Source organism: Lathyrus oleraceus, chromosome 3, assembly GCF_024323335.1.
Source record: "Lathyrus oleraceus cultivar Zhongwan6 chromosome 3, CAAS_Psat_ZW6_1.0, whole genome shotgun sequence".
Classification (NCBI taxonomy): Eukaryota; Viridiplantae; Streptophyta; class Magnoliopsida; order Fabales; family Fabaceae; genus Lathyrus; species Lathyrus oleraceus.
In genome coordinates, this window is record NC_066581.1 from 15,954,220 (window position 1) to 15,979,645 (window position 25,426).

Sequence of the window (25,426 nt, forward strand, 5' to 3'; positions counted from 1 at the left end):
CGATTGAGTTTTGTACTGAATATTTGTCTAATGTTCAGTCAATCGGACTCCCCAAGTCTCAGCTTGTCGAAAAGAAAGAAGGAAAAAATCTAATTGGAAATAAAATCGTGGCAGTATCAAGGGTCGAACGGGATCAAGTGCATTTGTATGTTCTGCACAATGAGAATGAGGTTGAGCCGTATGTTGAAATTCACAAGGATGTTCTCCGAGGTTTAAATCCCAATAGAAATGAAAATTGGATAGTACGAGAGCACAATCGATGTTTTATACCTTGGTTTAAGGATCATATTTATTCAAAGTATTATTTAGATCCCGCTTCAATAACAGAAAGGTTGAGATGCTTAGCATATGGTCCAAGTTTCCATGTTTTTTCTTATAGCGCATACGCGATTAATGGATACACATTTTATACCAAAGAACAAGATGATAAAAGTACTATGCAGAATAGTGGTGTCACCGTGGTAGCTGAAGCAATGCACATATCAAGTGTGAAGGACTTAAACCCCAAATTTGCAAATCTGTCGTATTTTGGTGTTATCGAGCGCATTTGGGTGTTTGATTATGAGAAGTTTCAGATTCCTATATTTGGTTGCAAGTGGGTTGAAAATAATAACGGCATTCGAATGGATAAGTCAGGATTTTTGCAAGTGGATCTTAATAGGGTGGGATACAAAGATGAGTCTTTTATTCTATCCTCTCAAGCTAGACAAGTGTTCTATGTCAATGATCCGAAAAGTACGAAATGGTCTATAGTTCTTTTTTCCAACAAAGTAATTGATGAAAACACTGGAGATCAAGGTGATATTGATGTTGAGATTGAATCGTTTACCAGAAATGATCAAGATGAGAATATTATATCAAATGATTCATATATTAGAAATGATCATAATGAGGGTATTTGGATCAATCCAACCGTCCGTGTTGTTAAGAGACATGTAGAACATATTCCAACCAAGAAAAGAAAGAGAACTTAGTGAAAAAGGTACAGGTCAAATGATTTTAATTGTTTTCTTTATTACAGGTAAAATGACTTTTATGATTTTAATTGTTTTTACATTTGTCATCTGATTTTAATTGTTTTCTTTATTACAGGTAAAATGGCTATTATGAAGTCAATCATTCGTGCAAGAGACAAGGGTGTAAAATTTGAAGTACATTGGAGTGCTGAAGACCAACTAATTTTTTTTCATCAGGCTTGTGTCTCAATAGAGGATGGGTATCTACCTAAAGTTACTTTTGTAGTGGTCCAAAAGAGACATCACACCCGTCTCTTTCCTGTCAACCCCAAAGAGACCGATAGAAGTGGAAATATTATGCCAGGTTTTTTCAATATATTTCTCAACGCAGCTGGTATATATTATCATTTGAATTTATCACTTTTTGCTGATTTTGTTGTTCTAAATTGTCAAAGGAACCGTGGTAGACACCAGCATTTGTCACCCTAGGGAATTTGTTTTTTACCTTAACAGCCATGCAGGAATTCAGGTAATATTAGCTATGTCATTTAACTTTATGCCATTGTTTACTATTTGTTGCTCAATCGCCTTTTGACAGTTCTGTGTTATTTGCATTTGGACGTGTTCTTTTTGCAGGGGACTAGTCGACCAACGCATTATCATGTGCTGTATGATGAAAATAAATTCACTGCAGACCAGCTACAGAGTTTGACCAATAACTTGTGCTACACGTAATGATATGATTTGCTTTTTTAATCTTAATTAATGTTTTCTAAACTTGTACTGTCTTCATTTAATTTTAGAAGCCTTCTGATACTATTTTTTTCCATTCAGTTATGCGAGGTGTACTCGATCTGTCTCAATAGGTTTGTTACTCGATTCCCTTTGCTTGTTTTTGTTTTAGGCTATACAAAACTTTAGTTTAACAAAAATGTTATCTTGTATGCAGTTCCTCCTGCCTATTATGCACACTTGCTATTATTCATCATGGGTGGATGGACGTTATTTTGTTTAGTATTGGTTAGAACTACTAGACAGCTTTTGGATACAGTGGTCACTGGGTGTTGGTTGCTATGGATCTTTCGAGACTAATAGTATATATTGTTGTTGTACTTTTACTAAATCATGAATATGTTGTTGTATATTGTTGATCAAAGAATCATATATTAATGTTGTATATATGAAGGATTAATGTTGTATATAAATGGATTCATGTTGTATATATCAATGGATTAATGGTGTATAACATTGGATTAAAGGATGAATTCAATATGAATTTTACACTTTTGCAGCATGCGAACAGGTTACCAATTAAATATCCACTGTTTTTCAAACAAATTTTTTTAAAATAACTAACACTTTAGAGGGCGCTTTTTCCTGAAAGCGCCCTCTAAACACTTTACATTGACAACTTTAGAGGGCGTTTTTTCCTGAAAGCGCCCTCTAAACACTTTACATTGACAACTTTAGAGGGCGCTTTTTCCTGAAAGCGCCCTCTAAACACTTTACATTGACAACTTTAGAGGGCGCTTTTTCCAGAAAGCGCCCTCTAAGGTGTCCCTTTATGGACCACTCCAGAGGGCGCTTTTTTCTGAAAGCGCACTATAATGTGGCCACTTTAGACAGCGCTTTCTCCAGGAAAATAAAGCGCTGTCTTTACCTATGCCAGCGCCACTTTAGAGGGCGCTTAAAAGCGCTGTTATAGGCCAAAATAAGCGCCCTCTTTTCCCTTATTTGGCGTAGTGAGAATTTACCTTGGCACCTTGTACTTTTAAATTTTTAATATTGTGTAAGTGATTCAAGGTGGTGGAACAGTGATGAATCTGTTTAAGGGATTTTTTTTAATTGGTGGTGATGGATATCGTCGGCGAGTGCACAGAGGTACGAAGGCCGGTTTGTGGAGGAGGTTTGCGTGACAACATTTCCGGCGTGATTTGCAAAGGCGATGTTGTTGTGGTGGTGGTGTTCGCGGTTTTGAAGGTTAGGAAGGTGATTTCACGATTTTCCTTTTTTTTTATCCTTCTACTCTAATTTCATTTTCCTATTTTTCATATTATGTGATTCGATGTTGATTATCGGTCATTAACAATGTAGAAGTTTTGTTGATGATGTTAGGGTATTGTTGTTTCTTGTTTCTACGGGTTCTATAGATAATTGTTGTTGGCAAATTCAAGGTTAATTGTAAGGGTAATAGAGGATGAAAGTTTTAATGGTTGAAGGATGTAGTATGGAGGAAGTTTTTGAGATAGATGGTAATTCTATGGTGGGTTGTGTTTGAAGCGATTTTAATTGAAACTGGAAGTTTTGAAAGCGAGTTGATTTTGTTGCTTGAGACAAACTAAATATGTTGGTGTTTCTGTGTGAATTTGAACTTGTTGTGATTATGTGGTATTATTGTTGATGCCTATTTGTTAATGTTCTATGTTGTTATGGTTTCAAGGCATGATGGTGACTATGTTAGCTTGTTGAACAAATCTGGTTTGTGTGTAATGAGATCATTAGAGTGTGTAAGGGTTTTGTGATTGTTTTACAAGAAAAAAGTCACAGGAATTAATCCATGTGGATGAGTATGAGTATGTACCACTACAATAAATAATGCTTTTTATGACGAAACTAACACCTCGAACAATAGAAAAATGAGGGTATAGGTACTAGGAGAGTCAGGTTTCATTTTTTAAAATAAATAACCATTTACCTCAGGTTTTAAGAAAAGCGAGGGAATAGAGCTATAAGGGAGCTCGCTTCGACACCCCGGCCTTTGCACTTTATTTTTTCCTAGTTGTTTAGTTAGTATTTCTCACTTGACGTCTTTCCAAGTTCCATTTTTATCATTGTTATTTTTTTTATTAGTATTGAAGGTTTTTTTTATCAAATCTCATTGCAACCGTGGCGCAAATACTTCAAAGCATATGATTAGTCCTAACAACTGTAGCTGCATGATTTTCATCAATCTCATTGCGCATAGACACAAGCCTTTCTACCACATAAGAAGCAAAGGCTTCAAAATTGGCATCTTATGCAGTCATGTGCTCTTGCATGAGACAAAATATCTCCATTTGAGCAGCCTCAAAGGCGTCTCGCCTTAGACAATCTTCCTCATAACGCCTATCTTGCCTAAGTTGCATGTTTTTAAGCATAGTCATGATGGAAGATGGATCACCAAAATCAGAACTAAAGTTATTACCATGAGCATTCTCATGAGCATCATCTTGCATAAAAGCATCACCTTGAGGACCATTATGAGAAGTACCAATTGGTTGATCATCAACCACATGTATCTCAGAAGATTCATCACCAAACTCAACAGGGTCATCAAAATTCTATATCTTCTTACCATTCTTGCCCATACAGAAGTCATACACTCGAGAATTTTCATCCCAAAAGTATCTCATGGTGGTTAGAGTACGTTGGGAGAACTCTTGATCCATACTTAGAGATTTGTACTGAAGATTTGACATCCCAATGTTAAAATAGTTCAAGCTCTTAGCAATCATGGAGACTTAACAGAATGAAGTTCCTTTATTGTAGTCCTTGATGGAAAACATTTGTGACACAAAGTAATTTGCCTAATTAATTCGAATTTTCTTTAGAAGAATATAGACAAGATGAATTTCAGCATTGTCAATTCTTGAGAACCCATTATTCTTTGGGCGGAACACATGAGAAACAAGCCACAACAAAATCCTAGAAACCATCTTCAAATGACTGGTTATTACATGATCATAGCAATCATCAGAACGAGGAGCTTTAAGAAGCTCATTCAAATGAATGTTCCACTTAAAGTCGTGATTAAGGTTGGTATCTGTCACCAACGACTCAACATCACTACCAACAATAATGATACCAAACATATACTTCCAAAGATCATCAGTAAAATAATAAACTGTGTTACCTATTGTAATCTTGAAGGATGAGACATGTCTATCATTCTACTTACCTAAAGTATCTTTTTATAAAGAAAATGAAAAAAAAAATGTTTTGATAATATGTTTTAATATTAAATTGCCTTTTTATTTTAATCTTATCCTTTACTGTATTTTTTCCATTTTTTATTTGTTTCAATCCTTATAGTTTAGACCAATGTTTAAAAAATCCTATCGAACTGGCCGGTTTAATCGGTTGGACTGGAAATCGGAGATGAATCCGATTGGATCAATTTTTTAAAACTGCTAGTGGATCAAAACCGAAAAAACTGGATTGAACCGTCCAAAATCATTCGAACAAAAAAATCAGAGTCGATTTAGTAAAACCGTTTGGTTCAAAAAATGCATCAAATTAACCATTTAAAACAAAAATAATATGTAAATAACAAAACTTAACATACATTCTAAATCACAAAAAAAAAAATCGTATTTTTTCACAATCATACAAGCTTTTATGTGTTGTCACTCCATTATAGTTCGTTCAAGTCAATATTGTTTGTTGTTATCAAGTAAGATTTATTTGTCATAGTTCAACTCAAATTCGTTTTTTTTTATTTAATGAAGTATATTATTTTATTATTTTTGATATTTTATCTTATTTAATTTAGGTATTCTTAATTATTTATACCTTATTTTAGTTATTATATTTTATTATTTTAATTTTTGTTTGAATTAGTTTAACTTAGTTTATTGTAATTCTTTAATTTGATCAAATTATTCTTAAATGAATCTTGAAATAAAATATAGAACTATGTTATATTATTATATGTATTATCAATATTATTGTATTAAATTTGTAATAAATTTTTGAATATTTATTTTATAAAGTTGTGAAGATATGATTATGTATGATATATTTATGAAATTTAGTTTTAAATTATTAGTTTATTTAATAAATGGTTCGACCGTAGGTTTAACCGGTTAAACAAATTGAACATTAAACCGCAAGTTTCACCGGTTCAATCTCCGATCTAATTTTTAAAATATTGGTCTAGAAATATAATCACACACTTGTTATACAAAATAACCTTTATATATATATATATATATATATATATATATATATATATATATATATATATATATATATATATATATATATATATATATATATATATATATATATATATATATATATATATATATTTGTCATCACCAGTGTTCGATCCACTAAAATGACTAATTTGATTCTGGAATAAGTTCTAACATCAAGTAGTTCTTATTCCTTCCTAATCGTAATCGTGTGGATCGAATTGTGATCCTTCCTACTAAGTCTAACGATTAAATATATTTTTAATCACACTAAAATTATGACTTTTTAATTTATTATCAACAAAAAAACTTATTAAATTTTAATCTTAGTTTTGTTAATTTTTTTTTAAATAAATATTTCTAGTTATTATATTTAATACTTATAAAAAAATAGGAACATAATTGAATAAAAATTTGTGTATCTACGATTTTAAATATTTTTGAGAATTTAAAATGTATTCAATTGTATAGAATAATTATGCACTGTCAGTGTAAAAAGTTTTACACTGTCGATTCGTCGCCATCATCTATCTGTATTACTTTATAGATTTTTAAAATAAAAATAAATTTTATTTCAATATCCAACGGCCATGATTAACTCTGAATTACTTATATTACTACAAAAACACAAGGGTTCCGTCTGAAACATTGTTCATTCCTTTATGGAAGCTTCTCCAATCTTGCGTATTGAATTTTTTTAAATAATGTTTCTCGCGTATCTCAAAATTACAACTATGATCTTTCATTTTTTAATTGATTGAAAAACTAATTAATATATATATATATATATATATATATATATATATATATATATATATATATATATATATATATATATATATATATATATATATATTGAAAAACTAATATATTTAGATTATATATAAATCAAATATATTAAATATTTAGTAAATTTAAGAAATAAACTGTTTCTTATAAAAAATATTGAAGATAATATTTTGTTTATTACTAAAAAATAATTCTATCTAAATATATTTAAATTATTAGACGATAATAATTTCTTCCTCTAAATTATATATTTTGAATTTGAATCCATCACTAAAAAACAAATATTTTTAATCTAACCAAGAGACGAATTTTAATTTACCATCAATATAAAACATTTTACATTTCCAAATAATCAAAACTATCATTTTAATAGACCAAGAACTCCAATAAAAAAAAAAGTAAAAGATACAAAAAGAAGGGGGCTAAAACCTGACCCTAAGTATAGTTTGTGAATCTAAACAAAAAAAAAAGCCTATTTTGTTGTGAACAATGAAACGAACAAGAAAAGGAGAGGGAACTCCCCATTGAAGAAGCGATTGACAAGAATAATCATAGGAGCAAGCTTGTCACACAAGCAACTCCTAGCATAGAGAAAAACCAGTTCTAGAGTTTTGTTGTCCGAGAACAATGGAAGAAGAGATTATTAGTGGATTCCTAACTAGAACAATAGATGGTGCACATTGAAGGAAGGTTACAACCTCTTTAGCCAATGATCAGTAGGGATTTTATTCAGATATAATCTCCAAACTAAAAAAGCTTTAGAGGGGGTGAAGTGAGCATTCCATAAGTGGTTAGGCCAATAAAAAATAGGATAAGAGATAGACTTGAAGACCACAACATCCTTCAAAGTCAAAAAACCAGAGCTGGAATGAAGCCAAACAAGAGAGTCAACAACAGGTTCCAAAGGCAGAATGACTTGACTCGCAAGCAAATGCAGATTAGGAACCAAATTTAGCACAATATCAAGGAAGTTCCATCTCCCATCAAGTATAAAATCCGACTATGAAGAAAATGTTGGTGTCATATGTTTTTTTTTTGGGATGTTTTGGATATGATACGAGGATGTGTTGGCGGCATAATTTTTTTATTAATTAATTAATTGTATTAAAATAAATTTAAAAAAACATCCAACACATAGAAGATAGATGAATTGGTGACTGTTCATAAGGATTCTATATTGTTGCCAATTCAATTGAATATATTACTTGCAGTCGTCAATTTGATTGGGTAGGGAACTTACTTTTTCAAAGCTATCTCAAATTAGATTGGCTAATGCTCTTAGTTTTTTTAAGTTGTCACCTATTGGATTGATTAGTTCTTTGCGTTGCTGTTTTTTGTTTAATATTTTGTAAATTTATCCAGAAAATTGGGTATTTTAAAAAGGCTTAGTATACATTTTAGTCATTTAACTTAATTTAATATTTCGCTTTAGTCCCTTAACTAAAAAACGATACAAGTTAGTTACTTAAATTCATTTATGTTATCCTATTTAGTCCATTCCATCAATTTTTAGCCAAAAAACATTAAACTTTGGTGACGTGACGTGACAGCAACGCCATTGACACAAATCTGAGTCAGTATATGTAGTTAAAAACTGATACATTATTTAAATTGTAGGTATTTTATTTTGGGAGGTTAAATTTAATTAGGAGATTAAATCGGAATATTAAATTAAGTTAAAAGACTTGCCGACTAACTAGTCCTTTTAAAAAATTATCTTTCAAACAAACAAAACTATCATTTATATTTTTTTAATGAATTGTAATAATTTCAAATAGTCTTTTTTTTAATTTAACCATTATGCTTAATTAATAGATTTTAACGGTGATGCAATAACATTTAAAAAATATTTTACACTGTCATCCAATAAAAATATATCATTTTGTCATATTATATAATTTAAAATTTTTAATATAATTTAATATAATAGATAATCTTCGTTGATAGACACTGTAAAATTAATTTATCAAATGCATCACCCATTTTCTTAATAATATATAATTTTTTTCTACTATTATTTCGTATTAGTCAAAGATTAAATTTTGTTTACCAAAAGTATAATACCTTTTTAGCATTTTCATTAAATAAAAATTGCAAAAATAAATCAATATTTGTAGAAATAATTCAAAACAATGGTTTGATTCAATGTAGCGGTAAACAAATTCTAGATGAATCAAGTCTAGACCAAAAAAAATGTGAATTATGTCATAAAGTAAAACAAAGTTGTAGACAAAATTTCAGTATAAATAGAGAAACAGTTGAACGTTATTTTCATCACTACTCATAGTTAGAGAGAGTTATACCTTCACTCATCATCCTCTTTCCCATTATCAATCAAAGAATGAACACTATCAACAACAACACCAATTTAGTTGAGTCTTCAATCGTGAATGGAGGTTCTGAGGACGCTGATCTTCGCTTTGCCTTCGACTTTTTCTCAGATAAAATCATTCAACTCGAAATCATGAAGGATCTCATTGATGTTTTCCCTAATGTCGAGAGTTGCTCCACAAGTGTGGATCCGAATAGCCGCAACAAAAGAAGAAGGGAGGACATACAGAAAGACAATGGTATACTATACACTAATATTTTACGAAATTATTTTTGATGTCTTGTTGTTGTTTATATATTTTTATTCATTTCATCTTCTAGAATTGGTAGTCTATGCTTTTTTACCTAGTTTCTCAGATTTATGATTTTTTTTATTGTAAGAAAGCCACAGTTCAAGTCATGGGGAAACATCTTGCAGTTGTTTTCACCATGTTTATCAGAATCTATAATGTTTTGACACCGATTGTGTGGTAGAAATTGTAAATTGTGGTCGTAACTTGATTCAATTGCTTCGGTGGCAACACAGTCTTGAGCTGAAAAACACTTTTCTTTTGCTTGGTAGCTATAAATTTGAAGTTTTCAGTTCTAATCACTGTGTTAATATAGGTGATGAGGCTGCCAATTCCCCGGATGTTGCAGATTATCACATGGACTTGTTTACCGTACTTAAAGTAAGAACACTGCATGTTAGCTCTGCGGTCCTGGCTGGGAAGAGTATGTTCTTCTACAAGGTATGTGTCTTTTCTTTATTAGTTAGATTTGAATATTTTTGGTAATTTTGTTTTCTTAGTTATGCGTATTATTTTGCAGCTCTTCTCTAACGGGATGAGGGAGTCGCAACAGACACACGTCACCCTGAGAATCGAAGCATCTGGTATAACATATATCAAAAGCTTTTTAGATTATTTGCTTAAACAGATTTGTTTTCTCCAATAGTTTGCTTAGTAATGCTGATTTATTTTGCATGTGACAGAGGAAGCTCCAATCATGGAGCTTTTGAACTTTATGTATAGAAGTTCTCTGAGTGCAACCTCCCCGCCTAACTTGCTGGACATTTTGATGGCAGCGGACAAGTTTGAGGTGGCGTCCTGCATGAGATACTGCATTCGGGTATTGTTGAGCATACCCATGACAGTGGAGTCTGCATTGCTCTACTTAGAACTCCCTTTCAATGTGCGAAAGGCTAATGTTGTTCGCCCATTGATTATAGCAGCAAAACAGTATCTCGCTACTCGGTACAAGAACATCACAAAGTATGTTTCATTTTGAGTAGAATGTTCAAATGATTTTTTTTAGGATATAGTTGATATATTTATAATTGTCTCTTGAATTTTTGCCGATTTTTTGAATGCTAATAAGTCTGATTTTGAGCAGGCATCAGGAGGAGCTGATGGGACTGCCAATTGCTGGGGTGGTGGCATTATTATCCAGTGATGAGCTGCAGGTTGCATCTGAGGATGTAGTGTTCGACTTCGTGCTGAAATGGGCTCGAACCCAGTACCCTAGTCTTGAAGAGAGGAGAGAAATTTTCAGATCAAAACTTATCCACTTCATCCGCTTCCCGTACATGACCTGCGACAAGCTGAGGACGGTCCTAACTTGCAACGACGTCGACCATAGAGTGACTTCTAAACTAGTATTTGATGCCTTGTATTTCAAGAATGAGGTACCACACGTGCAAAAGATACTAGCTGCGAAATCGGCTTCCACTGGCCGTCGCTTCGTTGAGCGGTCATACAAGTACCGTCCTGTTAAGGTTGTGGAATTTGAACTTCCACACCAACATTGCGTGGTTTACTTAAACCTGAAACGGGAGGAGTGTGCCAACTTGTTCCCCTCTAGCCGCATCTGTTCACAAGACTTCCATTTAGGCGGTCAGAGGTTTTTCTTGTCAGCGCACTGCAATATGAACCAGCGGAGCTTCTACCATTGCTTCGACTTGTTCTTGTGCATGCATGAGAAAGACTCTTCCAACATCACTATCGGCTATAAATTTGATGTTCGGTCAAGGTCATCCTTAGAATACATCAACAAGCATAAAGGAAACTTTGTATTTACTGGGGGAAGAGCAGTCGGTTACCGGAACTTTTTTGGCATACCATGGACATCATTCATGGCGGAAGACAGCCTCTTCTTTATTAACGGAATCCTCCATCTTAGAGTAGAGCTCTCCGTCTTAGAGCAGAGCTAGCTGGATTTCAATAATCTTGTAGTTTGATATCTCTGATATTTTGTTGCACCTTTATTTGTTTCTCTTTTAACTCTCTGTAATTATTTAGTTGTAAATTTATGACAATTTATTCTTGGTGGCTAGTGATACATATTTCACAGTCAAAAATGTCTTTGCAATCTAGCTATGGCTTGACAAAACTTGTCCTTGTATGATGTATATTTGGACGATTGAATTCAATTTTGTAAATTTGTTTGGTTGAATTTTAATTTTATTTGAAATTAATTTTCTTTTTGATATTTTTATTCGATCAAGAGACTTTTGATTCAGAATTTAGTGTAACTCTTAAATATATTGTAAACTAGATTTAGACTCACATGTTGTGATGTGTGGTTTTTAATTATTTTTAATTTATTTTGTATCCAGTTATAATTATATTAAAAAAATTTATTTAGTAAATATGGACAATAAATTTATATTATAATAATTTTATTATGAATTCTAATTGAGATGTGAACCGCAAATTAAAAAAATATATTTGTAAGTTGAGAATGCCATATATAATTTTATTTTACAATTTTAAATAATTTTAAGAGATATCTTTAACGGTTTATTTTTTATTTTGATTCTAATATTTTTTTATTTTATATTTTTCTCTATTTTAGATACTTAATTATAAGTTGTTAAAGATATATATTCATTTCTAGTCTTAAATAAAAAATTAAACTTTATTTTAAATTATTATTGAATAAAGTATTTAATAGAATTACAAATTTATATGTATAATTTAAAATTTAAATTTTAGAAATTGAGAATTTTGCTATTTTTTTATACTTTATTTGTGTGATATTATAAGAAAGCTATAGAAAAAACATATAGATTCAGTAGAGAGGGTTGTATTCTTTATTATATTTTTAGATCAATTGAGAATAATTTAATTTAGAGAAATTCTTGAATATATACTTTAATATTAAAATTATTTTTCAAGGATTTCTTTTCTGGCTATGATTTTAAGAAAACAAAAAATATTTTAAAGTGTGTGGATATGCTCATCTCTTTTACTTTTTAAATTTTGAATAATATATTTAATTGAAATAATTGTAAAGGTTGAATCCCAAATTATTATATACAATAAAAGAATATATGTAATATATCATATTTAAATTTTTGCAATGTGATTTTAAAATTAAAATATAAAAAAATAATTATATATGTTTGAAAAAATACTTTTAATAATTTAGTTCTTATATTTGTAAATTCATATATTTTTTTTAAATTTAATATTATTTAATTTATTTATATACTTTTTATGTTAAATATATAATTTTTAAAATACATTAAATATAATTAATTTTATCTCTATTTTTATTAATTTTAATTTTATCTCTTTTTTATGCACTATTTTTTTTATCTTATAATATAATATGTTCTATCTATTTTTTAAAGCTTTTTAATTTATTTAATTTTCATTTTAAAATTAAATGTTAAACAAAATAAAATATTTAAATATTTGTATTTGTTATTTTAAAATATATGATGAAGAAGTTCTATGCCATTTATTTTTTTTAATTGAAAAATTCTAAAATTATTTTAGAGATATTAAGTCAAAAAAATTAAAATATGTTTTTTTTTTCATTTTTATAATACAAAAAGTATTGTAAGACAAATATGGATAGTATTTTATAAACCTTTTTAAAATAATATATATGAGAAACTTAGTTGTATATTGAAAAATTATTCGATGAGGTTTAAAAAAAAAATAATATTTATGTTATAATGTATTTTATTAAAAATAATAATAAATTTATTGTGAGTAAATTATATGATATTTTTTGAAATAAACAAATTTAACAATTAAATATCAAACTATTATATTTTTGCATTTATTAAGATTTGAACTCAAGACATTTTATGGAGAATAATAATATATTTTGACCTTTTGAAAATGGAAGATGGATTTTGAGAGATAGGGACATGGAAAAATAAATTATGTGACATAAAAGAAGTTGTAAGATAATTTGATGGACTGGATTTAATAAATATAAACTCTTTTTTTTTAGTAATTTTAATTTTATCTCTTTGTTATGCACTTATCTTTTTTTATGTGATAATATAATATATTTTATCTCTTTTTTTAATAATTAATTTAATTTTTATTTTAAATTAAATGTTAAATAATATTAGTATTTTTAATTGTAAAATATATGATGTATGTCTTTAGTTTTTTTAGATTGAAAGATTCTAAAATTATTTCAGAGATACTAAGTAAAAAAAATTAAAATATTTTTTTCATTCTTATAATAAAAAAATTATTGTAAGACAATTATGAATAGTATTCTATAAACTTTATAAAAACAATATATACGAACAAGTTAGTTGTATATTGAAAAATTATTTGTTGAGATATAATAAAAATTTAATTATATTTGTCTTATAATGCATTTTATTAAAAAATAATAATGATAAATTTATTATGAGTAAATTTATATGATCTTTTTTGAAATAAACAAATTTAATAATCAAATGTCAGATTATTAAATTTTTATATTTGTTAAGATTCGAATTCAAAATATTTTATAAAGAGTAGCAGTATGTTTTGATTTTTAAAAATTAAAAAGAGATTTTGAAAGATACCATGGAAAAATAAATAATGTGACATAAAAAAGTTAAAATATTATAAAATAATTTAATGCATTGAATTTAATAAATATAAATCAATAGAAGTTGCTTTTGATGACTTGTGGTTAAAGGGATCTCTAGTGGCAAATTTAATCCTTATACAAAGATAAACATAGATATTAGCGGGTTGGGATTTTGTGACTTTAGGGAAGAAAAATCACCATAATCCATGAAATCCACACAATCTATTAAGAATAACTACAGAGATTTTAGCAAAGCATGCATGTTAAAAATAAAATCAGTACATATATTATAGATTCAGATATGGCAATGCTTGTCCTAGATTTTACAATCATTTCTTTTCATTAAAATATAAGTTTTAACATGCATTCCGTTTTCTTCCAATATATCATTCTTTAGGCATCCAATCTATTTTTGTTATTTTTCAAAACTGATACTTTGATATCCATAAATCTTTACCTATATATATAAAAGGTGTTAGAAAGTAAAATTGAGTAAAAGTAAATAATTAAGAAAATCATGTTACTTTAGATGAAGAATTCTCGGAAGATTTTGTTTATTGGTGATTTTGATAAACAAATCACGATCAAAAGGATAAAATAAATGAATAAAAATAAAAATAAAATTGGGTAAAATTGCGTTTAATTAAAGTGAGACACAAGTTCATATATTTTTTACAAATTATTTATTTCTTTGACTCAAGTGTGTGAATTCTAAAGAGAATAGAATGGAAATGTCACTACGCCAAAAACTGGAATAGACAGCGCACCTTAGAGGGCGCTTTATTACAAAAGCGCACTCTAAAGTGAAGCGAAAAAATAAGGAGCGAACAACTGGAATAGACAGCGCACTTTAGAGGGCGCTTTTGTAATAAAGCGCCCTCTAAGGTGAAGCGAAAAAATAAGGAGGAGATAGAGGGACAACAATACAGGCCGCTTTTTAGAAAGCGCCCTCTAAGGTTACCCTTAGAGGGCGCTTTTAAAAAAACGCTCTATAAGTCCATGTGCATTTCCAGTTTATAAAGCGCTTTTGGAAAGCCTTAGAGAGCGCTTTCATAAGCGCCCTCTTAGGCCCCCTTTAGAGGGCGCTTTTTTTCCACAAGCGCCCTCTAAGGTCCCCTTTAGTAAACATTAAAATTATAACATACTGCGCGTTTTGTTATTTCACTCTCTGTTATTTTCGTTCTTTTTCACGTTAGGGTTCTCACTGCTATGATTTTCGCTACTTCTAAGGCGTTCTCCTTCCACCTCTGTTAGATCTACGACGTTTCCTCCTTCTATCAATTCGTTGTTAGCTGTTCGATTTTGACACCATAGGTATTTTTCTAATCTTCATATTACACCATAGGTATCTACGACGTTTCCTCCTTCTATTAATTCATATCATATTATTCCGAGATTTAGACGCATGTTTCGAGTGATGTAGCAATATTTGGAGTCGGTGCTGTTCAGGTTCGACCGAAAGGAAACTAAATTTGTAACGTTCCAAATTTATTAGACCATAATCTGAACAATATTTACATGTCATTTAGGTTCTTGCTACGATTTTAACTTTGTGGTTAGCAGACAAATCTGGTCGCCGGCTTTTACTTATTGTGAGTCTGAGTTTTTTCGATAATTTTTGCATTCACATTACTATTTGTTTAGAGGGTAATAAGAGATTAATCAAAATCTCCTATTGCAGGTTTCTTCATCTGCAATGGCTTTGAGTCTTTTGGTTGTTTCAATATCATTCTACTTGAAGGTAATAATAATTTTTTTGTTTGTTATATTTTTTGAACATTTTTTTGTTGTTTATTTTTATATATACATAATACATTAACTAGATATTACACATGCATTCATGCATAAATGTTCAGAAATTTGTAACACAGATTCACAGGATTATATATCAGTAAATTCTTCTTTATATTTTTGGTTTTTTATATGGATAATATATTTTATGTTGAATTTGCTCTCAGGAATATATATCACCAGATTCTGATTTATATGCGACATTGAGCCTCGTATCGGTGGCTGGAGTTGTGGTGTGTAAATACAACTTTATTACACAAATGATGGTTTCTATTGTTTGTTTCCCTAACTTCATTATTATAAACTTTCAATTTCTTTCAGGTCATGGTTATTGCATTCTCTCTGGGATTAGGAGCAATGTCATGGATTATAATGTCTGAGGTACAATTTTCTTCAATAATAATATGCATGACAACCCTATATGAACAAACCTTTGTTGTAATATAATGTGATAGTTGATGTGTTGAATATATTTTACATAATAGATTCTTCCGATTAACATCAAAGGCCTAGCTGGAAGTTTTGCAACACTTGCCAATTGGTTCTTTTCCTGGTTGGTTACATTAACAGCAAATTTGCTCTTGGATTGGAGTTCGGGAGGTTTGTGTGCATTGCCTATGTTAATTTTCTATAAATATCTATTGTTTCTAACCAGAAGCTTCCTATGTTTTTATCAGGAACCTTCACAATATATACTGCAGTGTATGTTTTCACAGCAGGATTTGTTGCCATTTGGGTCCCCGAGACAAAGGGAAAAACTCTTGAAGAAATACAACAGTTTTTCAGATGAAGTTTCCTTTCGAGTAGCACTTCAGCTAGTGTTCACTCATGTATTCACATTCATATTTTTTTTTCTGAATCAACTCAATTCATTTTTGTGCTCTTTGGTCTTGTTAAATATGAAAAATACCAAAACAGTGTGATTTTCTAATCTAGCAGCATACTTGCATTTTTGTTGTAATTGATTGATTATAAACAAATAAATGAAAGAGAGTGGTTATTATACATTTCAATTAGAGTAGCAGTGGTTTCGGTTCATGACATTTCAAATAGCAAGAGGATCATATAAACAATAAGCATATATCAGTATTTGTATTTTAATATTATAAAAGCATAAAAAGAACCTTTAGTTGCTCTTGTGAATTATAACAAGCAGTTGTATGCCATTTTCTTCTGGTTACCTCTTGTGGCTGCAACATAACCTGAAATGAGAATATGGTCACAGAGACATGTGATGCATGTAAATGTTAAATAACCACCCACTTTAGAGGGTGCTTTCCAAAATAAGCGCCCTCTAAACCCTTTAAATTTCCACTTTAGATGGCGCTTTCCAGTAAAAGCGCCCTCTAAACCCTTAAAGGTTCCACTTTAGAGGGCGCTTTCTAGTAAAAGCGCCCTCTAAACCCTTAAAAGTTTCCACTTTAGAGGGCGCTTTCTTTAAAAAGCGCCCTCTAAAGTGGCCCTTAAAGGGCTTAAAGAGCCACTTTAGAGAGCGCTTTCACCAGGAAAAAAAGCGCTGTCTTTACCTATGCCAGCGCCAGATTAGAGGGCGCTTTAAAGCGCTGTTATAGGCCAAAAAAAGCGCCCTCTTTTCCCTTATTTGGCGTAGTGTGTGAACCCTTGTTGGAAAACAAATTTACTTATATGTTATGTACATCAATAATTGTCAGAAATAATCACCCCTCTAGAATTCGACATATATCTTGTTACGTGGGCTTCTGTGTTTTGATGTGTCTTTGATTCTTAAATTGCCTTAAACTTCCAACACACTTGAAATTGTATTCAAGTTCTCTAAGTGACTCTATGGAAAAGTTTTTTTGTCGAATCTTATGATTTGGTGTCGAAAGTCATACCTTAGCTACTGATAACACGAAATTATATCACATTTTAAGACTTAATTCAATTAGATTATATTATCATTTACTTTAGTATATCTCATTTTATCAGATATTATGCAGTATTTCCTTGCTATGTATGTCAGGTATCCATTTTGAAGCAAAAGTGAAAAAGGGAAGAAAAGAAGGTGTAAAAAGGAATAAAAAGGAAACAAATAACAAAGACCAAGCCCAGCCCAAAGAAAGTGCACGTTATGCCTGTGACGGGCGTCACAAGGGTTGTGACGAGCGTCACACTAAAAGCACTCCTGTGACGAGCGTCACACATGGTGTGACGAACGTCACACCAGTCCTCTATATTTTTGGCGCAAGGAACTCAACTGACCACGTTGAAAGCTATTTCCACGCACGCTTAACCCTCGGAACGAGACCACGCACACGGAAACCCTTGAAAAGCAGTTACACCAGCAGCTGTATAAATAGCAGCTAATTGGGAAGTTTCAAAACGGCCGGTTTTTCCACGCTCATATTGCCGAAGCTCTGCCAAATTTTCTTGTCACACCTTTTGCTTATTTTTTCCTTTCCAGCACTTAACATTGTTTATTTTATTTATTTCTTTTGCAAGCTTTACATTCTTTTTTTCCCTTGTAAAATTTACCTTTCCCGTTTCAGCTTCTAGATATTTTTCGCATAATAGTTTCTACACCGGAAACTATTGTGCAACTTTATACTGGATTTAACCTTACGTTATATTCCAGTTTTAATTCCTTGATTTAATTTACTGTTTAATTGAAGAATCCAAGAACAAATCCTACCGGCTTGTGGTGGAGTGTTCAAGACTATTGTATTACGCATTCAGGTTCTTTAATCATTATTTAATATTTTGTTTTATTATTTATCTATATTATCTGCCTGGAATGAGTCTGTTTATGCATGATATAAATTCTTATTTGTTTAGCATGTCTGGCTAATTTGCCTAGGTATCGGTATGTAAAGTAAGCAGAATAAGGGATCAAGACTGAGTCGGTCTATCTAAACTTAAAATCAAAATCAATCTTTTTACGGTCTCAACTTACAGGTTTAATAACAAGATTTTTTACAAAAGTAAAAGACATAAAGAAGTTAAAATCAATAGAGCGAGAGTTTGAGATTTTAACTGGACAGTGTAAGTTAGGCATTAATTCTAGATCAGGGCGAGAGCAAGTTTTAGAGTTAATTAAATTCTGACCTTTTCCAAAAAGTATTTTTAAAGATTGAATGTGAGGACGAGAGTTAAGCATTTGGATTTAATTATATAACCTAAGTCAACAGAGCGAGAGTTTGAGATAAGGGTGTTTAAAACGGTCAGTATTTTCTTAAAAAGAGTTTCTGCAACTTTATTGCTTTCAAAATATGGTTTTTGACTTAATTATAAGTGACAGCAACATTAATATAAAATCATGGTTTATTCAACAGAGCGAGAGTTTGAGATAGAACCTTTAACCAATAAAGTTAACCGAAACGATTCATTTTAAAACCAAGAAGCCGACAAAGACTTGATTCCCTAGTTTTGACGAACTACATACCGATATCCGTTTTATTAATATTTAATCTAGATATTAGTTTAGCCCTTAGTTTTTCCCCAAACAATCAAACATTTTCACCTTAGATTTACGTAGTAACCTTAGATAACGGTATATCGATTCATAAGTCCCTGTGGGATCGATATCTTTTAAAACTACGCGATAGAACTGTGCACTTGCAGTTTGTATCCCATTCTCGACTCACACAGTCGAGCGATCAAGTTTTTGGCGCCGTTGCCGGGGACTTTTATTCAATCGATATCGTAACTCTTCCGTTACGCTGTAGAGACTAAGGTTTCTTTTCCCTCTATTTTCTTTCTTTCGTTGATTTGTATGCCACGCACTCGCTCTCAAGGCGAACCGCTCTATTTACGAATCAACGATATCGAACTATATCTCCGAGTCTTACGACGAATTCAGGAATATCGTGCTGAAAACAATCTCCCTCCTATAGACCTTCCTGATCTCAAAGATTTTCCTTCTTTAACCGAGATGGCAGAACCAGCTCGTGCTCTTAGAGATTACGCCGCTCCATCGCAAGATGAACCGCATTCAAGTATTGCTCCGCCCGCAATCGAAGCAAACAACTTTGAACTTAAACCTTCGTTGTTGCAGGCTGTGCAACAGAACCAATTCTCTGGAAATCTTACCGAAGATCCAAACCTTCATTTATCCGTATTTGTCCAATACGCTGATACTGTTAAAGCTAATGGTGTCACTTCAGAGGCAATTCGACTTCGTCTTTTTCCTTTCTCATTAAGAGATAGCGCTAGAAGATGGCTTCAATCTCTTCCTTCCAACTCAGTCACCACATGGAACGAGTTGAAGAAAGTTTTTCTTGCCCGATATTTTCCACCAAGCAAAACAGCTATGTTAAGAGCCCAGATAAACGGATTTAAACAGAAAGACAACGAGTCTCTTTTCGAAGCATGGGAAAGATACAAAGACATGATGAGACTTTGCCCACACCATGGTTTGGAAGACTGGTTAGTAATTCACACATTTTATAATGGTCTCTTATACAATACAAGGTTAACAATAGACGCCGCTGCAGGTGGTGCACTAATGAACAAACCTTACGCTGATGCTTACCAGCTTATCGAGAGCATGGCCCAAAACCACTATCAGTGGGGAACCGAACGAACAACGGTGGAAAAACCTCAACCGAAAACTGGCATGTACGAGATAAGTAACCTTGATCACGTCAATGCAAAAGTGGATGCTTTGGTCCAGAAAATTGAAAGTTTAAACGTATCACCTCCAGCCGCCGTGGTTGCTGTAACTCAGAATTGCGAGGTCTGTGGAATCCAAGGCCACACTCCTGCGGAATGTCAACTCTTGACTGGAATCCAAACAGAGCAAGTAAACTATGCTCAAGGAAGCCCCTATTCGAATATCTATAACCCAAATTGGAAGAACCATCCAAACTTCTCGTATAAGAGTAATAATGCTTTATACGCACCTGGACAGTCTCCAAATCAAGCCCCATCTATACCTCCGGGATATCAGAAACCGAATCCTAACAATAATACCCCTAGAAAATCCAACTTGGAAATCATGATGGAAAACTTTATAGCTTCCCAACAACAAACCAATAAAGATTTCTTAAACCAGAACATACACACTGGCGAACAACTTAAACAACTAGCAAGCAAAGTAGATGCCCTGGCTACCCATAACAAAATGCTGGAAACGCAAATATCTCAAGTAGCTCAACAACAAGCACCTACTGCTGCACCAACTGGTACATTCCCTGGACAGCCCCAACCCAATCCGAGAAGCCAAGCTCATGCAATTATATTAAGAAGTGGAACGGAAGTGGAAGGACCGTCTGACCCAAGGATAGAAAACCAAAACCCTAAGAAATCTACTGAGGAAAGTGAACCTAAGGAAAAGGAAGAGAGTAATAAGGAAACCCTAGAAAAGAAGGAACCTTATGTACCTCCACCACCTTACAAACCACCTATACCTTACCCTCAAAGGCTTGTTAAAACCAAAGATGTAGGCCAATTTAGAAAATTTGTTGATCTCCTTAAACAATTAAACGTTACAATTCCGTTTACCGAAGCTATTACGCAGATGCCTTCATATGCTAAATTCTTAAAAGAAATTCTTTCTAATAAAAGGAAACTTGAGGATAGCGAAACCGTTACACTCCCTGCCGAATGTAGCGCTATAATCCAAAACATGCCCCCTAAACTCAAGGATTCGGGTAGTTTCTCTATACCCTGTCACATAGGAAAATTTGTCATCGACAAAGCCTTATGCGATTTAGGAGCCGGAATTAGCGTTATGCCTTTATCCATATGTAAGAAACTGGAAATGGGAGAATTAAGACCGACCAAAATGTCTGTGCAATTAGCAGATCGTTCCATCAAATATCCTGTAGGAATCCTTGAAAACGTTCCCGTACGCATAGGTCAGTTTTACATTCCCACTGACTTCACAATTATGGACATTAGAGAAGATGATACGACACCTATTATACTAGGAAGACCATTCTTAGCAACTGCCGGTGCAATCATAGACGTAAAACGAGGACGACTCACCTTCGAAGTAGGTGAAGAGAAAATTGAATTCATTCTTTCCCAATTCTTGAAAGCACCTGCAATAGAAGATACATGTTACTTCATGGATATCATCGATGAATGCATAAAAGAAGCAGAGTCAGGAGAAGACAAAGCATCAGACTATCTTTTAGAGGACAAATCTAAACAATGCCTAGCAATAACACCGGATCCTACGCAGTGTCTTAACAAACCAACCCCTGATTTGAAAACACTTCCCAAAAATCTGAGATATGAATTCCTAGACTTAGAACTTGAACGACCTGTGATAGTTAATGCAGATCTAGGAAGACTCGAAACAGAAAAACTCCTACATATCTTAAGAAAATATCCAACCGCACTAGGATACCACATCACCGATCTTAAAGGAATAAGCCCTTCTATTTGTATGCACCGCATCATGTTAGAAGAAGACTGTAAAACCTCTAGGGAACACCAGAGAAGACTAAATCCGATCCTAAGTGAGGTAGTAAAGAAAGAAATAACCAAGTTATTAGAAGCAGGTATTATATATCCTATATCTGATAGCAAATGGGTTAGTCCTGTACACGTTGTACCAAAGAAAGGAGGCATAACCGTTATTGAAAACGAAAAAGGAGAAACAATAACTAAACGAATCGAATCGGGATGGAGAATGTGCATTGATTATAGGAAACTAAACAAAGCAACCCGAAAAGATCATTTCCCTTTACCATTCATTGACCAAATGTTAGAACGATTAGCTAAACATTCACATTTCTGTTATTTAGACGGTTATTCAGGCTTCTTTCAAATACCAATTCACCCTGATGACCAAGAAAAGACAACATTCACATGCCCTTTTGGTACCTTCGCGTATAGACGAATGCCGTTTGGTCTGTGTAATGCCCCTGCAACTTTTCAAAGATGCATGATGGCAATATTCGCCGACTTTCTCGAAAACATCATGGAAGTATTTATGGATGACTTTTCTGTATACGGACAAAGTTTCGAAGAATGCCTTGAAAACCTGGAAAGAGTTCTGGAGCGATGTGTAAAAGTAAACTTAGTACTTAATTGGGAAAAGTGCCACTTTATGGTACAAGAAGGAATTGTTTTAGGACACATCATCTCGAACAGAGGAATCGAAGTAGACAAAGCCAAAATAGAGGTAATCGAAAATCTTCAACCCCCAAGAACTGTGAGAGAAGTACGAAGTTTTTTAGGACACGCCGGTTTTTACCGACGATTCATCAAAGACTTCTCTAAGATAACTAAACCCTTAACCGGACTGTTGATGAAAGATGCTGAATTCATATTCGACGATAACTGTTTAAAAGCATTTCAAACTCTTAAACAAGCATTGATCTCCGCACCCATTATGCAGACACCAGACTGGAATGAACCATTCGAAATAATGTGCGATGCCAGTGACTATGCTGTAGGTGCTGTTTTAGGACAAAGAAAGGATAAAAAGCTTCACGTTATATACTACGCTAGCAGAACCCTGGATGAAGCGCAAATGAATTATGCCACAACCGAGAAAGAACTCCTAGCAGTGGTATTTGCGCTAGATAAATTTCGTTCTTACCTGGTAGGAGCCAAAATAATAGTTTACACCGATCACGCTGCTATCAGGTACCTTTTAACAAAAAAAGATGCTAAACCTAGACTCCTAAGATGGATCTTGTTACTACAAGAATTCGACTTAGAAATCAAGGACAAGAAAGGAACTGAAAACGTAGTAGCAGACCACCTCTCTAGACTTGAGAACCTTGAACCGGAAAGAACATCCATTAATGATGATTTCTCGTATGATAAACTCATAGCTACTTTGGAAGAGAACAACTCCGACATGCAAGTAGAAACCACCTTAGCTATATCTGTCACACCATGGTACGCTGATCTAGTCAATTATTTAGCTGCCGGAATAGTTCCACCTACTTTATCTTACCAGCAGAAGAAACGATTCTTCCACGACATAAAACACTATTACTGGGATGACCCCTTACTTTTCAAAAGAGGCCCCGATGGTATTTTCCGTCGATGTATACCCGAAGAAGAGGTAGAAAATATAATCCAACACTGTCACTCTGCGCCTTATGGTGGACACACAAGTACATCCAAGACCTGCTCTAAAATCCTACAAGCTGGCTTTTATTGGCCTACTATATGGAAGGACGTACATGCGGCTATTAAGGAGTGTGACAGATGTCAACGCACGGGAAACATATCTAGACGTGACGAGATGCCACAAAAAGGTATTTTGGAAGTAGAGATTTTTGACGTGTGGGGGATAGACTTCATGGGACCCTTCCCATCCTCTTTCGGTAACAAATACATACTCGTGGCAGTTGACTACGTATCAAAATGGATCGAAGCTATAGCTTCTCCAACAAATGACACCCGAGTAGTAACTAGACTCTTTAAAAATATAATATTTCCGAGATTTGGCATCCCAAGAATAGTAGTCAGTGATGGTGGATCACACTTTATATCCAAGGTACTCGAAAAACTACTACTTAAATATGGAGTGAGACATAGGATAGCAACACCTTACCACCCTCAAACCAGTGGACAAGTGGAAGTATCTAACAGAGAAATCAAGCAAATACTAGAAAAAACGGTCGCCACTTCAAGGAAAGATTGGTCATTGAAATTACCAGAAGCTTTGTGGGCATACCGAACTGCTTATAAAACTCCCATAGGGACGACCCCATTTAGGCTCATTTATGGAAAATCCTGTCACCTCCCGGTAGAATTAGAACATAAAGCCTATTGGGCTATTAGAAATTTAAATTTGAATTATAAAGCCGCCGGTGAAAAGAGAATCCTTGACATAAACGAATTAGAGGAACTCAGAAGAGACGCCTATGAAAATGCCAAAATCTATAAAGAAAGAACAAAACAATGGCATGACAAGCGTATATCAAGGAAAATCTTCAAGCAAGGCGACGCAGTACTTTTATTTAACTCTAGACTAAAGTTATTCCCGGGAAAACTACGATCCAGATGGTCAGGACCTTTTCATATCACTAAAATCTTTCCCAGTGGAGCGGTAGAAATAAAAGGACAATCTACAGAACCGTTCACCGTAAACGGGCAACGTCTGAAACATTATCACTATGCGGAAACCAACGAGGATTCGCAAATTCTACACTTAGACGAAACGCCCCCAGGACTCATAGACTATATTTAACAGTTTATTTGTCGAGCTTGCGACATTTAAACAAAGCGCTTAGTGGGAGACAACCCACAAATTAATTTGTTATTTTATTATTCTATCATTATTATCATTTCCCTATTTTTCTCTTAATTATTCTTTTAATTTCTATTTAGTATTCATTATTGATTTATTAAAAAAAAGAAAAAAAAATATATATATATAATAATAATAATTCTTTTCTTCTTTCGGCATTTGGCCAAATCCTGACTTAAACTCATGTTTCTTTTCTCTAGCTAACACTAACCAGATGGGACATTCTGATCGTATGGGTATCAAGTTCAGAGGAATGGCTCAGAAACAAAAGTTTGAAGAACTAGCCGCTAGAGAGATGCTACCTAGTTTATATGCTGATGATTGGGCTATGACTGCCCTTGGACTGAGACAGAGTGTCCTGTTTTTACTGAATCAGATAGGATGGGAGACCTCCCCTATCCTGAGACATTTCACCACCTACCGGAGACTCACACTAGAATTCCTTAGTTCATTAATCTATCTACCCAGCCACGGAAAAGGAATTAGCAGAGGTTTTATCCAGTTCAGAATGTTCAATATGGAGTACCAATTTAATATTAGAGACTTCACCAACCTTTTGGGTTTTCCTACCTCCTTTGATACATTCACTGTAAGCCAGGAAGAACTTTTTG

At 32.9% G+C, this 25,426-nt stretch overlaps 1 protein-coding gene and 1 pseudogene across 1 annotated transcript; one reads left to right on the plus strand and one right to left on the minus strand.

Annotated features, from left to right (window-relative positions):
* Window positions 1-9,411: 9,411 nt before the first annotated feature.
* On the plus strand, window positions 9,412-11,383 carry LOC127132154 (BTB/POZ domain-containing protein POB1). Its single transcript, XM_051061039.1, has 4 exons — window positions 9,412-9,762; window positions 9,842-9,905; window positions 10,005-10,284; window positions 10,406-11,383. Exons 1-4 carry the CDS (start codon window positions 9,679-9,681, stop codon window positions 11,220-11,222), a joined length of 1,245 nt encoding a protein of 414 aa, XP_050916996.1. The 5' UTR covers window positions 9,412-9,678; the 3' UTR covers window positions 11,223-11,383.
* Window positions 11,384-19,908: 8,525 nt separating this feature from the next.
* Window positions 19,909-20,008, minus strand: LOC127133731 (uncharacterized; annotated as a pseudogene).
* Between the last annotated feature and the right edge of the window lie 5,418 nt (window positions 20,009-25,426).